Source organism: Artemia sp. Qi Xiang Cuo, chromosome 16 (genome assembly GCF_049724085.1).
Source record: "Artemia sp. Qi Xiang Cuo chromosome 16, ASM4972408v1, whole genome shotgun sequence".
Taxonomy (NCBI): Eukaryota; Metazoa; Arthropoda; class Branchiopoda; order Anostraca; family Artemiidae; genus Artemia; species Artemia sp. Qi Xiang Cuo.
Genome location: NC_142809.1, coordinates 38,194,865 through 38,212,171, shown reverse-complemented (window position 1 = coordinate 38,212,171; position 17,307 = coordinate 38,194,865). Strand labels below are relative to the sequence as shown.

General features: G+C 30.3%; 1 protein-coding gene across 2 annotated transcripts in view; it reads left to right on the top strand.

Moving 5' to 3' along the window:
• LOC148942878 (proton-coupled folate transporter-like) overlaps positions 1-17,307 on the top strand; it is a 94,405-nt gene that overhangs the window by 60,217 nt on the left and 16,881 nt on the right. For both annotated transcript variants that reach the window (XM_089102177.1, XM_089102176.1), the window contains exon 5: positions 1,961-2,117. In XM_089102177.1, the coding sequence (XP_088958303.1) occupies positions 1,961-2,117 (157 nt within the window). The remainder of the gene's footprint in view (positions 1-1,960; positions 2,118-17,307) is intronic.

Below are 17,307 nucleotides of genomic sequence, written 5' to 3'. Positions count from 1 at the left end.
CATTGCATCGCACCAATAGTCCTAAAATATCAGAAAGGGTTCCATTCAAGCGAAAAAGTTTTATTGCCAATTTTAATACGACCAAAAATATTGGAGGGTAGATAGCCCCCTTCCCACGCCCCTTTTGCTTTATTTGGGGCGGATGGTACGTGGGAGGATCTTTCCATGGAGGAATTTTTCGTCGGGCAAGGGAATTTCCATCGAGGGGGATCTGGATTTCCCAGCATTATTTAAAAACGATTTTTTAACTGAAAGTAAGGAGCAACATTAAAACTTGAAGTTTTTTCAGAGCTTCTAAAACAGCTTATTATTCTAATTAAACGGCCTTTGTGTTTCAAGAGTCATTCTTATATGATTGGAACAAAAAGTCAAACTTTAGCGTAAGGAGCGAAGCATTGAGGAGGGAGGAAACTCCCTCGTATACGTAATAACTTCTGTTTAAGTTTTAGTACTGCTCCTTACTTTCAGTTAAAAAAAAAACTTGCTTTTTTATTTAATTTTAAAAGTCAAACTGATTCTGCATGCTAGACTTAAAAGAGAAGAATGTAATGATAAAAATGAATTTTTTGCGAGATTAGACATGCGGGACAAAAATTAATAATTTAACTGGTCCACAACCTCGAATATTGGGCTGATAAACAACAAAGAAACAAACCGAAACATCCTCGTACGCTTAGAGAGAGAGAGGAAAAAAAGACAAAATTACCATAGCACAGCACACTAGGCTTCTCGCCCCCCCCCCTATCTCTTCATTCTTTTCTTGCCAGGAAGCTCCAATTCCCTTCAAATCCTTTCTTATAACCTCTTCCAGCAAATTTCGCCTTTAAATTAACTCTAGAAACTACTAGATGGTGATCATTACTATTAACGTCAATAACAGCACTTCTATCTTGTATCAAGTCTGCCAGTCTTCGGTTTACAATAACATAATCAGTCAGGTTAGCTGTCTTAATATCATGCGAATACCATGTTAACTTATGGACCATTTTATGATCAAATGTGGTTTCGGTTATAACTAGACTGTTATACCCACAAAATTGCAGCAGTCAGAAACCGTTGCTGTTTTTTACTCCTAAACCAAAATTTACCTTGGCTAGGATAATTTTCTCTAGCCAACTAGCGAAAGCGCATATTAATCCTATATTTAAATGGAGCTACATTAAAGAGGGCATTTGAATAGACTTGTTGAGCCATTTTATATTTTTTTGTAGACTCTACCTTTAAAAGTTTTCGTGCGTGACATCTCAACATCAGCCAAACTGCTTTAAAGCTGGATTCTGGAATGAAGGCTTTGAAGCCACCTGGAAATATGTATATTTATCCAGATTGGAGCCTACTCTGATCTTTAATGTTCAAGGGAAAGATGGTCAGCTTTATTGAAGAGTAATCGAAGAGAAGGCTTGCAAGGATTGTCAGACTTCACTGATCAATGGATAGTAAAATGACACTGGTTTGCTTTTGCATTCACTTAAGTCACCTTTTACAAACTTGGTAGTATTTTAAAGGAGTTTATTTTTTCGTCGAGCATAATAGAGTTGTATAGTCATAATTCCGTTGAATTGTTTGTACTGGTGCATTATGTGGACACTGCTAAAGAAGTCAAGTTTGGTTAATGCTAATGAAATAAAATAAAATAGGATAAATATATAATAGTTTAGAAACAAATTTGGGCAATATATTTGCACATTAGGGGGTGTGGGGGTAAAGCATACCATATATCAAATACGTACCATAACCTAACCTAGGTACCTTCCTCCTCCCCCTAAACCCCAAAAAACAACAGTTTAAACATTGTAAACCCAATGAATACTACGCTTTGCATTCCATTTCTCAATAGCGGTCTCTTGAAAATAACCCGTCTGGCGGGTTTCGTCTCTCGTTAGTATATTGCAGTGTCCACATAATGCACCTGTACCAATTATATTAAATGTTCTCTTTTATAATTATTTTACTTTTTCAGGGAAACTTTTTGCTTTTGTTGCCTCTTTGGAAAATCTATGTACCCTTTTGGGGACCCTGATATTCAATAGTCTTTATCCAGCCACATTAAGCTTTTTCAGTGGATTCGCTTTTGAGTTTGGAGCTGGATTGCTCGCAATACCTTTAATTCTTGTTGGGTAAGCTGAGTTTTTGCTTTTTTGTCGCTAAAATAGAAATGTGTAGTGGTTTAAAATTAGGCACATAATTTTCTCTATGCTGAACAGTGACGTCACTCCACGAACATTTAGGGGAGGGGGTGGGTAAAATGTGTTAAAATCTTGTGGGGGGTGTTGACATCTTGTGGGGACCATAAGGATGTAAAAGTACTACTGCTACCACTACTAACAACTCACCGCAGCACCTGAGGCCAAGGCCAATACAGCTACGCACGCTCCTCCTCCTTCCCAATCTATTCAAAGCCTCCCTTTTTACACCCTCCCAGGTAGTTCCCATTTCCTTTAAATCTTTCTTTATGACGTCATCCCACCCCAGACGAGGACGACCTGCTTTCTGTTTAGCCTTAGACGGTGGGTCGAAGAGGGCAATCTTGGGCAATCTGTCATCCTTCATCCGCCCAACATGCCCTAGCCACCTCAACCTTTCTTTCATTATAGTCCTAGAAAGCGGTATTGAACCACACTTTTCGTACAGCCTACTGTTTAAAATAGTGTCATTCAGCCGGGTACCCAGAACAATCCGTAAGCAATTTCTCTGGAAAACATCTAGCAAATCTTCATCCACTTTTCGGAGCGCCCATGCTTCAGAGCCATTTTTGATCACTGTCATCACTGTAGCTTCTAATATTTTAATCTTGGTTGCATATAATGACGTCATGCCATATCATCGTGGCTACTGCGGTAGCGGCATCCTAGTAAGAAACTATCACGTCCTATAGTAGGAAAAACAACAGCCCCAAACTCCTAAAAATGGTCTCAGATCGAAACACAAAGTACACCATTAGAACCGCCTTGTCCGAAACCCTTTAAAAGAAATTTATAAGGCTTGAACAACAAGGTAAATTCATTAGCTTGAAAAACAAGAAAAGTGGCAACAACCACGACAATTTGCATCGAAAGCATCTTCTTTTTTTTTCTCTGCAGCTAGCTGGACACTGTAACATCATAGAGAGCTGTTAAATGGTTCATTTATGTTGTCCCATTTAGTCCTATAAAAACGTTTCAAGACGTGATACATACTGTCTCATAATGCACAAAAAAGTGGTAACCGATTTAAATCAATTCTCCTGCAGGAAGTTGGCTCCGCCAGTGCACAGTTGATAGCACACCTTTGTTGCATAAAATCTAAAAAGAATTGTGTTTTTCATCCGAAACTATGTACAGGGTTTCCTTTTTACTTTCTTCAGGCATTTAAGACATCTGGTATTGCATCAAAACTGATTCGTCGCTCACTTTTGTGAAATTCATTTCTATAAAAATACGTATATTGTTTTTTAAGGAAAAGAAAAACATAAGCAAACTACACTTGGTGGATAAAGTCACGCCTGGAAAAAAAATGTATCAAGCAAACTACAAGATGATATGCCCTCTTCTAGAACCCATGGAGCTTCAACTGTTTATCAGTTGCTATTCGGTTTTTTTTTACTAAAAACTTGCTAATATTTTGACGCTGATCTCCTTGTACCTGAATAACTTCTCTATATTCTTGTTGCTCGACGATTTTTCCATTACAAACCAATTCCTTTTTACAGGCTTTCCTTAATTTATTCATCTAACTCATTTTTCAGAGCTCATACCCTGAACAGTTGTTAAGGTTTTCCTGCCATTTCTTTGCTGAATTATTATGTGAATATTCCTCCTCGAGCTCAATCGCCTTCCTCATTCAAAGCTTCAGTAAACTGATTGAAATCGTTCAAAATTTGAAGATTCCCCACTCTCATATAACTAACATATTTTAGTATTTTATAGATAATAATGTTAGAGTTAGTAATTGTGGAATGATTGAACGTGTTAGTTTAGCATGCGCGAGTCTGTGAAGGATAAACAGAAAGGAGAAATTGAATGCACGCCAGAATTACTTATTTTCTTATAGTTATAAAATGGCTTAGAAAGAACATAGCTAGTTGAATACTATGAAGTAAACCTTAAAAACTAAAATAAAATTAATTATATTTGATAGATTGTAGTATTTGTTGTACCTACTCCTCTCCACTTTACTAAAATAGCCTTAAGAGTAATACTCTTTTTTATGACAGGATTCTCTTTTTTCATGCTAATTAAAGAAACACTAATATTCAATGTTTATTGTTACTTTTCAATATTTAAAATTCGTCAAAAATTGCATTAACATTTGTGCTGCTTCGTGATTTAAAGGCTTTTGCAAGTTATGCAACAGGCAGTGCAAAGGCAGTGCAAGTTGTGCAACATCTTATTCAATGCAAAGCTCTAATATAATTGCTATCTATAACATAACCGTCGGAAAGAATTTTTGATATCGTTCTTTACTATAAAAAAAAGTCTACGAAGGCGACTGCATGCCTCTGCAAAACGTTTTTTGCTTAGGATAGAGTTATAATTGGTGGGGAAATAAACATTAATGATGGTGAACATGCTGGGACCTTCGAATTGGGAAGCTATGTAGAATTCACAGGATTCTAATTTCTGTAGGCGTAGGCTATAATCATAAAAAATAGCAGTTCTGCCACTGGGTCTGCCCCAGCCACTCCGACGAATGGCCTCGTGAATTAACACAGATTTGCTTTAGAAACACTCATAAAGACCACATTTTTCTGCAGTAAGCAAATATTCCTGAACACATATTATGTCATACTTGTCCCACAAATTCTGTAGATATTCCAGCTTCACGGTATTATGTCCAAACATATTTCGAAAAAAGATAGAAATTTCTCTTTTCATCTGTTGGAAGGGATCTCGGCGTTAGTGAGGGCTTTTCTCACTACAGGACACGAAAGGCTAAAACTGGAATGATTCCATTTTCCAGGTTGACAGAGAACACCTAATTTGCAATGAACTACAAGGGTTGGTTTTATTACACTCGTGAGGTTCAGCACACCTAGAGTACTTCTGAGTACCGGTGCAGTCCTTGGCCAGATGCATTAATACCTAGGTATGAATTTTCTATTCAGTCCAGAACCAGGTACTTCTTTATAAACAAAGTGGTTTTAACCATCAATGGAGGTTCTATAGCAGATAGAAAAATGCCGTATGTCTAGAATTGTTCTGCTATGTGTTCCGGGAGATTGTAAGAGAACTGGACGCCCCAACTTATGTTGCGACAACACTACCTTACATCTTGAATCTCTTGAAAGTAGCTTTGATTAAGCCGGGATTATGAAGGGGTTTTTACCAGTGTATCAGATTTAAGTGCCTTACAACTGGGACAAATATCTAGCTGTAGTTGCAGTTAAGAATAATATCGGAAAAACTTTATGCAACTGTGACGCCCTTAACGACAGGATAGTGGAGTGACATTTTAAGTTTAGCTTGAAGTGCTGTAGGAACAAATAAATGTATCTTGTAAGAGTTTCTTACCAATAAATACTTAGATGAATATTGGGATACAATTAACCTCAAGCCAAAAATAAAACTTGAATAACCTCAAAACAAAAGTTTTTCACGAAAAAAAAACTCCTCGGGCTTTTTTTGAGACAATTCATGTTAAGAATTGGGATTGGAATCATGAAATCTTGGCGATTTCATATTCCATTCCCGATCAATAGAATATGTTTATTGAGTTCGATAGCTATAAGCTAGCATGAATCAAGATAAATTAAATAATGCACTGACCTGTGAAAGACAAGAACAAACAATTCCAAATTCTAGCAGCAGTTCTAGCCTTGCTGGTCAAAATTCAAACAACACTCGATTCTAGTAAACAAGAATTGTAGTAACACTTAATTTGCGATAGACTGTTGCGGTTCACTGTTCTCCAGCTAAATAATATTTCATTGATATATTTCTGGGGAAGGAGGCATTACTGTTTTCCAAAGAGGGGGAGTTAAAAAAAGTTATTTGTCATAGAAGGATCAAAATTTCGATTACCTAACAATATATTTTCTTTTAATTTTTTAAGTACCTGGTGGCCTGACACCAGAGTTTTTTTTCATACCTCATGGGGTGGTGTTTTTTTTTCATACCTCATGGGTTGGCGTTTTTTAATGCCACGACCTGAAGGCCTGGCCATCGAAATCCTTTTTGTTGTGCATCATTGGGTATTTGCAAGATAATACAGCTTTCTATTGTCCCGAAGTTTATCAATAAATTTATCGTTATATTTGCAGGCAGTGCCGGATTTAGTTCTTTCGCGCCCCTTGGCCCAAGTGTTTTGGCGCCCCTAGGCCTAAGAAATTTTTTTTCGAGCAGATGCTTACGGGAAAATACCTGAAACTTCAGGGATAGTGGAATCCATGAACAGAAGGCAAATGATGAGGGATGAGTCAAAAGTAATGCAAGAGAGGGGTGATACCGAGCTCTCAGCTGCCATTCTTGGAAGACATCTGAGAGTTTATACGCGGCTATGGGTCTAGTGGGTCTAGGCCCGGGCCGAGTGGGCCTATGCGTAAATTCTCGCTTGTATGCAGGCAAGCAATCTTGTAATTCTGGGGATCTTCTCTATATCCTTTTATAATTGTTGTGTACATTCTCATTAGATTTAAACATAATTCTGAATTTTCTGCTCTCTATTTCTTATTGTTTGTAATTTCATCGAAAAAGCCTCCTCGCTTCTTTCTTAACTGAATCTGAATTCTTGTCCTTTTGTTTTCGTTAAACTTATAGATAATTCTGAATTTTCTGCTCTCTCTCTTATTTTTTTTAAATTTTATTGAAAATGTCTCCTTCGTTCTTTCCCAACTGAATTTGGGACATTCGGAATTCTTGTCCTTTTATTTTGACACTAGCTCAAAAACCTAAGCTCCTCAAATTTGCTCAAAACCTTTGAGGCTGAATCAAGTTATAATCTTTGAGAGTCACCACCAGCACACTGGCTCTTACTTCGGAATACGTTTGGTAAGCTTTTCAAATTCATTGTGGCAGATTTACTGATTAAACAAATTTGACACACCCTTTTGTTGCTAGAAGATACCATAAAGCTTGCAAATTCAGTTGGAATATTTTTTGTTCTGTTTCACGGCAAGATAAATATATTAGTGGCAACAGATGTTGCAGCCCGCGGTTTAGACATCGACGACATAAAATATGTAATTAACTATGATTACCCTCATAACAGTGAGGATTACATTCACAGAATAGGAAGAACTGGGAGGACCAACCAGACTGGGATTGCATACACCTTCTTCACCCCACAGAATGGAAGCAAGGCTAAAGATTTAATAGGGGTTCTCAATGAAGCAAATCAAAAAGTCGACCCAAAATTGTATGAAGTTGCAAAGAACTCAGAAGCCTGGTTCAATAGTTTAATTTTAGCTAAACGTTTTAGCTTAGAGTTTTAGCCTAGAGTCATAGCTTAGAGTTTTTCCTTGCAATTTTAATTTAGTTTAGTTTTAGGTCTGATTTCTTGTTTGGAGTTTCTGTATTACATTTGCTGTGTATTTTAGTTAGATTTTCAGTAGCTAAGAGTTTTAGTTTAGACTTTAGTTTTATCCTTAAGTCTTAGCTTAGAGATCTAGTCACAGTTATAGTTTAGTTTAGTTTTAATTAAGAGATCTAGCTTAGAGTCTTAGATTAGAGTTTTAGTTAGTTATTGTTTAGTTTAGTTTTAGTTAAGAATTTTAGTTTAGATATTAGAGTTTTAGTTTTGAGTCTTAGCTTAGAGTTTAAGTTAGAGTTATAGTTTAGTTTAGTTTTATTTCAGAGTTTTAGTTTAGAGTCTTAGCTTAGAGTTTTAGTTAGTGTTATAGTTTAGTTTATTTTTAGTTAAGAATTTTAGTTTAGAGGTGCTGTTTAGTTTTAGATATGAGTATTTGTTTAGAGTTTTAGTTAGAGTTATAGTTTAGTTTAGTTTTAGTTTAGAGCTTAGAGTTTTAATTTAGAGTGTTAGCTTAGAGTTTTAATTAAAGTTATACTTTACTTTAGTTTTTGTTAAGAGTTTAAGTTTAGACTTATAGTTTAGTTTTAGTTAAAAGTTTTACTTTAGGGTTCTAGTTTATTTTTAGTAAAGAGTTTTAGTTTAGAGTTGTAGTTTAGTTTTAGTTAAGAGTTTAGAGTTTTAGATTATAGTCTTAGCCTAGAGTTTTAGTTAGAGTTGTATTTTAGTTTAATTTTAGTTAAGAGTTTTAGTTTAGACTTTAGAGTTTTAGTTTAGAGTTTAGAGTTTTAGTTAGAGTTATAGTTTAGTTTAATTTTTGTTAGGAGTTTTAGTTTAGAGTTATAGTTTAGTTTAGTCGTAGTTCAGAGTCTAGAGTTTCAAGTTAGACTCTCAGCACTTAGAGTTTTAGTTTGAGTTATATTTATTTTAGTTTTAGTTAAGTGTTTTTGGACTTGTAGTTTAGTTTTAACTAAACGTTTTGGTTTAGAGTGTTAGCCTAGAGTCATAGCTTAGAGTTTTTCCTTTCACTTTTAGTTCAGTTTAGTTTTAGATAAGAGTTTTAGTTTAGAGTTTCAGTTTGGTATTAGCTTACAGTTTTAGTTAGAGTTATAGTAGTTAAGAGTTTTAGTTTAGAGTTTTAGTTTAGAGTCTTAACTTAGAGTTTTAGTTAGAGGTATAGTTTAGTACAGTTGTAGTTAAGAGTTTTAGTTTAGGGTTTTAGTTTAGAGTTTTAGTTAGAGGTATAGTTTAGTATAGTTCTAGTTAAGAGTTTTAGTTTCTCCACGTTTAAGTTAGGTTAGGTTATCATGAGCGTTCATGATAACCTAACCTAACTTAAACTTGGAGAAACCTAACTTTTTTGTATGTATACCGTAATAAAAATATTCCAAGTCTAGCATTTCAAAGAAAAAATGTATTCAACATCTAGCTCTTTATGCTAAACTAAAACTCTTAACTAAACTATAACTCTAAACTAAAACTCCTAACTAAAACTAAACTAAAACTCTAAGCTAAAACTCTAAACTAAAAATCTTAAATAAAACTAAGCTACAACTCTAAACTAAAATTCTTAACTAAAACTAAACTACAAGTCTAAATTAAAACTCTGAACGAAAACTAAACTAAACTATAACTCTGAATTAAAACTAAACTAAACTGCAACTCTAACTAAAACTCTAAGTTAGGACTCGAAACTAAAACTCCAATCTAAAAACTAAAATTCTTAACTAAAACTAAGCTAAAACTACAACTCATACTAAAACTTTAAGCTAAGACTCTAAACTAAAACTCTTAACTAAAATTAAACTAAACTATATTTCTAACTAAAACTCTAAGTTAAGTCGCTAAATTAAAACTCTAAACTAAAACTATTTACTAAACTATAACTCTTAACTAAAACTAAACTAAAACTGTAACTATAACTAAAACTGTAAGCCAAGACTCTAAAATAAAACTCTAAACTCTAAGCTAAGACTCAAAACTAGAACTCTCAACTAGAACTATACTAAACTATACATCTAACAAAAACTCTAAGACTCTAAACTAAAACTCTAAACTAAAACTCTTAACTAATATAACTCTAGCTAAAACTGTAATCTAATACCAAACTGAAACTCTAAACTAAAACTCTTATCAAAAACTAAGCTGAACTAAAAGTGCAAGGAAAAACTCTAAGCTATGACTCTAGGCTAAAACTCTTAATCAAAACGTTTAGCTCTAAACTACAAGTCCAAAAATACTTAACTAAAACTTAAAATAAATATAACTCTAACTAAAACTCTAAGTGCTGAGAGTGTAACTTGAAACTCTAGACTCTGAACTACAACTAAACTAAACTATAACTCTAAACTAAAACTCTTAACAAAAATTATACTAAACTATAACTCTAACTAAAACTCTCAACTGTAAACTAAAACTCCAAAGTCTAAACTAAAACTCTTAACTGAAATTAAACTAAACTATTACTCTAACTAAAACTCTAAACTAAGACTCTAAGGTAAAACTATAAACTCTAAAATAAACTCTTAACTAAAACTAAAGTACAACTCTAAACTAAAACTCTTTACTTAAACTAAACTACAACTCTAAACTAAACTCTTAACTAAAACTAAACTATAAGTCTAAACTGAAACTCTTTACTAAAACTAAAGTAAACTATAACTCTAACTAAAACTCTAAGGTAACACTCTAAATTAAAACTCTAGACTCTAAAATAAAAATAAACTAAACTATAACTCTAGCTAAAACTCTAAACTAAAACTCTTATCTAAAACTAAACAACACCTCTAAACGAAAATTCTTAACTACAACTAAACTAAACTATAATTCTATCTAAAGCTCTAAGCTAAGACTCTAAACAAAAAGTCTGAATTAAAACTAAACTAAACTATAACTCTAACTAAAACTATATGAAACGTGTCAAAACTACATCTCCGATTTCTTGGCAAAAACTCTTAACTAAAACTAAACTAAAACTATAACTATAATAAAAACATTAAATCGAAAATGCCGACTAAAACTATAAACTCTAAGCTAAAACTTTTAGATAAAACTAAACTATAGTTCTAAAATATAACTCAAAAATATAACTAAACTTAATTATAACTCTAAACTAAAACCAAAGTAAACTATAACTCTGACTAAAAATCTAAGCTAACACTCTAAATTAAAACTCTAGACTCTAAACTACAACTAAACTAAAGTATAACTCTAACTAAAACTCTAAACTCTAATTTAAAACTATTATCTAAAACTAAACAACACCTCTAAACTAAACTATAACTCTAACTAAAACTCTAAGCTAAGACTCTAAACTAAAACTCTGAATTAAAACTAAACTATAACTCTAACTAAAACTCTAAGCTAAGACTCTAAACTAAAACTCTTAACTAATATAACTCTAACTAAAACTGTAAGCTAATAACAAACTGAAACTCTAAACAAAAACTCTTATCTACAACTAAACTAAAATTGAAAGGAAATACTCTAAGCTATGACTCTATGCTAAAACTCTAAACTAAAACCTTTAGCTAAAACTAAACTAGAAGTACAAAAACACTTAACTAAAACTAAAATAAAATATAACTAAAATAAACTCTAACTAAAACTCTAAGTGCTGAGAGTCTAGCTAAACTACAACTCTAAACTAAAATTCTTAACTAAAACTAAACTATAACTCTAAACTAAAACTCTTAACAAAAATTAAACTAAACTATAACTCTAACTAAAACTCTAAACTAAAACTAAACTATAACTCTAACTAAAACTTTAAACTCTAAACTAAAACTCTTATCTAAAACTAAACAAAACATCTAAACAAAAGCTCTAAACTAAATCTAAACCAATCTATAACTCTGACTAAAACTCTAAGGTAAGGCTTTAAACCAAAACTCTTAATTAAGACTAAACTAAACTATAACTCTAACTAAAACTCTAAGCTAAGACTCGAAACTAAAACTCTAAATTAAACCTAAACTAAAATATAACTCTAAACTAAAACTCTAAATTAAAACTAAACTAAACTATAACTCTAACTAAAACTCTGAGCTAAGACTCAAAAATAAAACTCCAATATCTAAACTAAAACTCTTAACTAAAACTATAACTCTAACTAAAACTCTAAAGTAAATCTGTAAACTAAAACTATAAACTCTAAACTAAAACTCTTAATTAAAAATAAACTAGAGATCTAAACTAAAGCTCCTAACTAAAACTAAACTATAACTCTAGCAAAAGTTCTAAGCTAAGACTATACTAAAACTCTAAATTCTCAACTAAAACTAAACTATAAAAAGAACTAAAACTCTAAGCTAAGACTCTAAACTAAAACTCTAAACTCTAACTAAAACTCTATGCTAAGACTCTAAACTCTAAACAAAAACTCTTAACTAAAACCAAACTAAAACTATAACTCTAAATAAAACTCTAAGCTAAGACTCTAAACTAAAACTCTAAACTCTAAACTAAAACTCTTAACTACTATAACTCTAACTAAAACTGTAAGCTAATACCAAACTGAAACTCTAAACTAAAACTCATATCTAAAAGTAAACTAAAATAAAATTGCAAGGAAAAACTAAGCTATTACTCAAGGCTAAAACTCTAAAACTAAAACGTTTAGCTAAAACTAAACCACAAGTCCAAAAACACTTAACTAAAACTAAAATAAAATATCACTCTAACTAAAACTCTAAGTGCTGAGAGTCTAACCTGAAGCTCTAGACTCTGAACTACAGCTAAACTATAACTCTAACTAAAGCTGTAAGCTGATATCAAACTAAAACTAAACTAAAACTCATATCTAAAACTAAACTAAACTATAACTCTAAACTAAACTCTTAACTAAAACTAAACTACAACTCTAAACTAAAACTCTTAACTAAAACTAAACTACAACTCTAAACTAAAACTCTTAACAAAAATTAAACTAAATTATAACTCTAACTAAAACTCTAAACTCTAAACTAAAACTCTAAAGTCTAAATTAAAACTCTTAACATAAACTAAACTAAACTATAACTCTAAACTAAAACTCTTAACTAAAAATAAACTACAACTCTAAACTAAAACTCTAAACTCTAAACTAAAACTCTTATATAAAAATCAACAACACCTATATACTAAAACAAAAAACTAATCCTATATTAAACTTTAACCAAAACGAACACTCTGAGATAAGACTCTAAACTAAAATTATTTATTAAGACTAAAATAAACTATACCTCCAACTAAGATTCTAAAATAGAAATCTTAACTAAACCTAAACTAAAATATAACTCTAAGCTAAAACTCTAAATTAAAACTAAACTAAACTATAACTCTAACTAAAACTCTAAGCTAAGACTCAAAAATAAAACTCCAATATCTAAACTAAAACTCTTAACTAAAACTATAACTCTAACTAAAACTCTAAAGTAAAACTATAAACTAAAACTATAAACTCTATACTAAAACTCTTAATTAAAAATAAACTAGAGATCTAAACTAAAGCTCCTAACTAAAACTAAACTATAACTCTAGCAAAAGTTCTAAGCTAAGACTATACTAAAACTCTAAATTCTCAACTAAAACTAAACTAAACTATAAATAGAACTAAAACTCTAAGCTAAGACTCTAAACTAAAACTCTAAACTCTAACTAAAACTCTATGCTAAGACTCTAAACTCTAAACAGAAAGTTTTAAACAAAACTAAACTAAACTATAACTATAACTAAAAGTATAAGATAAGAATCTAAACTGAATCTCTAAACTCTAAACTAAAACTATTAACTACTATAACTTTAAATAAAACTGAAAGCTAATACAAAAATGAAACTCTAAACTAAAACTCATATCTAAAAGTAAACTAAAATAAAATTGCAAGGAAAAACTAAGCTATTACTCAAGGCTAAAACTCTAAAACTAAAACGTTTAGCTAAAACTAAACTACAAGTCCAAAAACACTTAAATAAAACTAAAATAAAATATAACTTTAACTAAAACTCTAAGTGCTGAGATTTTAACTTGAAACTCTAGACTCTGAACTACAACTAAACTATAACTCTAACTAAAGCTGTAAGATGATATCAAACTAAAACTCTAAACTGAAACTCATATCTAAAACTAAACAACTATAACTCTAAACTAAAACTCTTAACTAAACTAAACAAAACTAAAAGTGTTAACTAAAACCAAACTATAACTCTAAAATACGAATCTGAACTAAAATTAACTAATCTGTGTCTCTACCTAGAACTCTAAAATATCAACAAGAACACTAAAGTCTAACTTAAAATTCTTAAATTACACTAATCTTAAAAATAACTCTAACTTAAAATCTTAGCTAAAACTAAACTACAACTCTAAACTAAAACTCTAAACTCTAAACTAAAACTCTTATCTAAAACTAACCAACACCTCTAAACTAAAATTCTTAACTAAAACTAAACTAAACTATAACTCTAAACTAAAACTAAAGTAAACTATAACTCTAAGCTAAGACTCTAAACTAAAACTCTGAATTAAAACTAAACTAAACTATAACTCTAACTAAAACTCTAAACTAAAACTCTAAATTAAAACTAAACTAAAATATAACTCTAAGCTAAAACTCTAAATTAAAACTAAACTAAACTATAACTCTAACTAAAACTCTGAGCTAAGACTCAAAAATAAAACTCCAATATCTAAACTAAAACTCTTAACTAAAACTATAAACCTAACTAAAACTCTAAAGTAAATCTGTAAACTAAAACTATAAACTCTAAACTAAAACTCTTAATTAAAAATAAACTAGAGATCTAAACTAAAGCTCCTAACTAAAACTAAACTATAACTCTAGCAAAAGTTCTAAGCTAAGACTATACTAAAACTCTAAATTCTCAACTAAAACTAAACTAAACTATAAATAGGACTAAAACTCTAAGCTAAGACTCTAAACTAAAACTCTAAACTCTAACTAAAACTCTATGCTAAGACTCTAAACTCTAAACAAAAAGTCTTAACTAAAACTAAACTAAACTATAACTCTAACTAAAACTCTAAGCTAAGACTCTAAACTAAAACTCTAAACTAAAACTCTTAACTACTATAACTCTAACTAGAACTGTAAGCTAATACCAAACTGAAACTAAACTAAAACTCATATCTAAAAGTAAACTAAAATAAAATTGCAAGGAAAAACTAAGCTATTACTCAAGGCTAAAACTCTAAAACTAAAACGTTTAGCTAAAACTAAACTACAAGTCCAAAAACACTTAAATAAAACTAAAATAAAATATAACTTTAACTAAAACTCTAAGTGCTGAGAGTTTAACTTGAAACTCTAGACTCTAAACTACAACTAAACTATAACTCTAACTAAAACTGTAAGATAATATCAAACTAAAACTAAACTAAAACTCTTAACTAAAACTAAACTATAACTAACTAAAACTCGTAACTTAAACTAAACTACAACTGTAAACTAAAAGTCTTAACTAAAACTATACTATAACTCTAAACTAAAACTCTATGCTCTAACAAAACTAAACTAAACTATAACTCTAACTAAAACTCTAAACTCTAAACTAAAACTCTAAAGTCTAAATTAAAACTCTTAACTAACATTAAACTAAACTATAACTCTAACTAAAACTCTAAGCTAAGACTCTAAGCTAAAACTCTAAACTCTAAACTAAAACTCCTAACTAAAACTAAACTACAACTCTAAACTAAAACTCTTTACTAAAAATAAACTACAACTCTAAACTAAAACTCTTAACTAAAACTAAACTACAACTCTAAACTAAAGCTCTTATCTAAAACTAAACAACACCTCTAAACTAAAATTCTTAACTAAAACTAAACAAAACTATAACTCTAACTAAAAATCTAAGCTACGACTCTAAATTAAAACTCTGAATTAAAACTAAACTAAACTATAACTCTAACTAAAACTCTAAGCTAAGACTCTAAACTAAAACTCTGAACTAAAACTAAATTAAACTATAACTTTAACTAAAACTAAACTAAGACTATAACTCTAACTAAAAATCTAAAGTAAAACTGTAAACTAAAACTATAAACTGTAAACTAAAACTCTTAATTAAAACTAAACTAGAGATATAAACTAAAGCACCTAACTAAAACTAAACTATAACTCTAACAAAAACTCTAAGCTAAGATAAACTAAAACTCAATTTATAATTCTCAACTAAAACTAAACTGAACTATAAATAGAACTAAAACTTTAAGCTAAGACTCTAATCTAAAAATCTAAACTCTAACTAAAACTCTAAGCTAAGACTTTAAACTCTAAACAGAATCTCTTAACTAAAACTAAACTAAACTATAACTCTAACTAAAACTATAAGCTAAGGCTCTAAACTAAAACTCTAAATTCTAAGCTAAAACTCCTAACTACTATAACTCTGACTAAAACTGTAAGCTAATACCAAACTGAAACTCTAAACTACAACTCTTATCTAAAACTTAACTAAAAATACAAGGAAAAATTCTAAGCTATGACTCTAGGCTAAAACTCTAAACTAAAAGGTTTAGCTAAAACTAAACTACAAGTCCAAAAACACTTAACTAAAACTAAAATAAATTATAACTCTAACTTGAAACTCTAGACTCTGAACTACTACTAAACTAAACTATAACTCTAACTAAAACTGTAAGCCAATATCAAACCAAAACTCTGAAATAAAAGTAAACTATAACTCCAAACTAAAACTCTTAACAAAAATTAAACTAAACCATAACTCTAACTAAAACTCTAATCTAAAACTCTAAATTCTAAACTAAAACTCTTAACTAAAATTAAACTTAACTATAACTATAACTAAAACTAAACTACAACTCTAAACTAAAAATCTTTACTAAAACTAAACTACAGCTCTAAGTTAAGACTAGGCTAAAATTCTAAACTAAAACGTTTAGCTAAAACTAAACCACAAGTCCAAAAACACAACTAAACTAAACTATAACTCTAACTAAAACTCTAAGTGCTGAGAGTCTAACTTGAAACTCTAGACTCTGAACTACAACTAATCTAAACTAAAACTCTAACTAAAACTCTAAACTAAAACTCTAAATTCTAACTAAAACTCTAAGCTGACACTCTAAATTCTAAACAAAAACACTTAAATAAAACTAAACTATAACTCTAACTAAAACTCTAAGCTAAGTCTCTAAATTAAGATTCTAAACTCTAAACTAAAACTCTTAACTACTTTAACTCTAACTAAAACTGTGAGCCAAAACTGTAATAACAAACTGAAATTCTAAACTAAAACTCATAACTTAAATTAAACTAAACTAAAAGTGCAAGGAAAAACTAAGCTATGACTCAAGGCTAAAACTCTAAAACTAAAACGTTTAGCTAAAACTAAACTACAAGTCCAAAAACACTTAAATAAAACTAAAATAAAATATAACTTTAACTAAAACTCTAAGTGCTGAGAGTTTAACTTGAAACTCCAGACTCTGAACTACAACTAAACTATAACTCTAACTAAAACTGTAAGATAATATCAAACTAAAACTAAACTAAAACTCATATCTAAAACTAAAAAACAACTCTAAACTAAAACTCTTAGCTAAAACTAAACTACAACTCTAAACTAAAAGTCTTAACAAAAATTAACTAAACTATAACTCTGACTAAAACTCTAAACTCTAAACTAAAACTCTAAAGTCTAAACTAATACTCTTAACTAAAATTAAACTAAATTATAACTCTAACTAAAACTCTAAGCCAAGACTCTAAGCTAAAACTATAAACTCTAAACTAAAACTCATAACTAAAACTAAACTAAAAATCTAAACTAAAAATATTTACTAAAAATAAACTACAACTCTAAACTAAAACTCTTAACTAAAACTAAACTACAACTCTA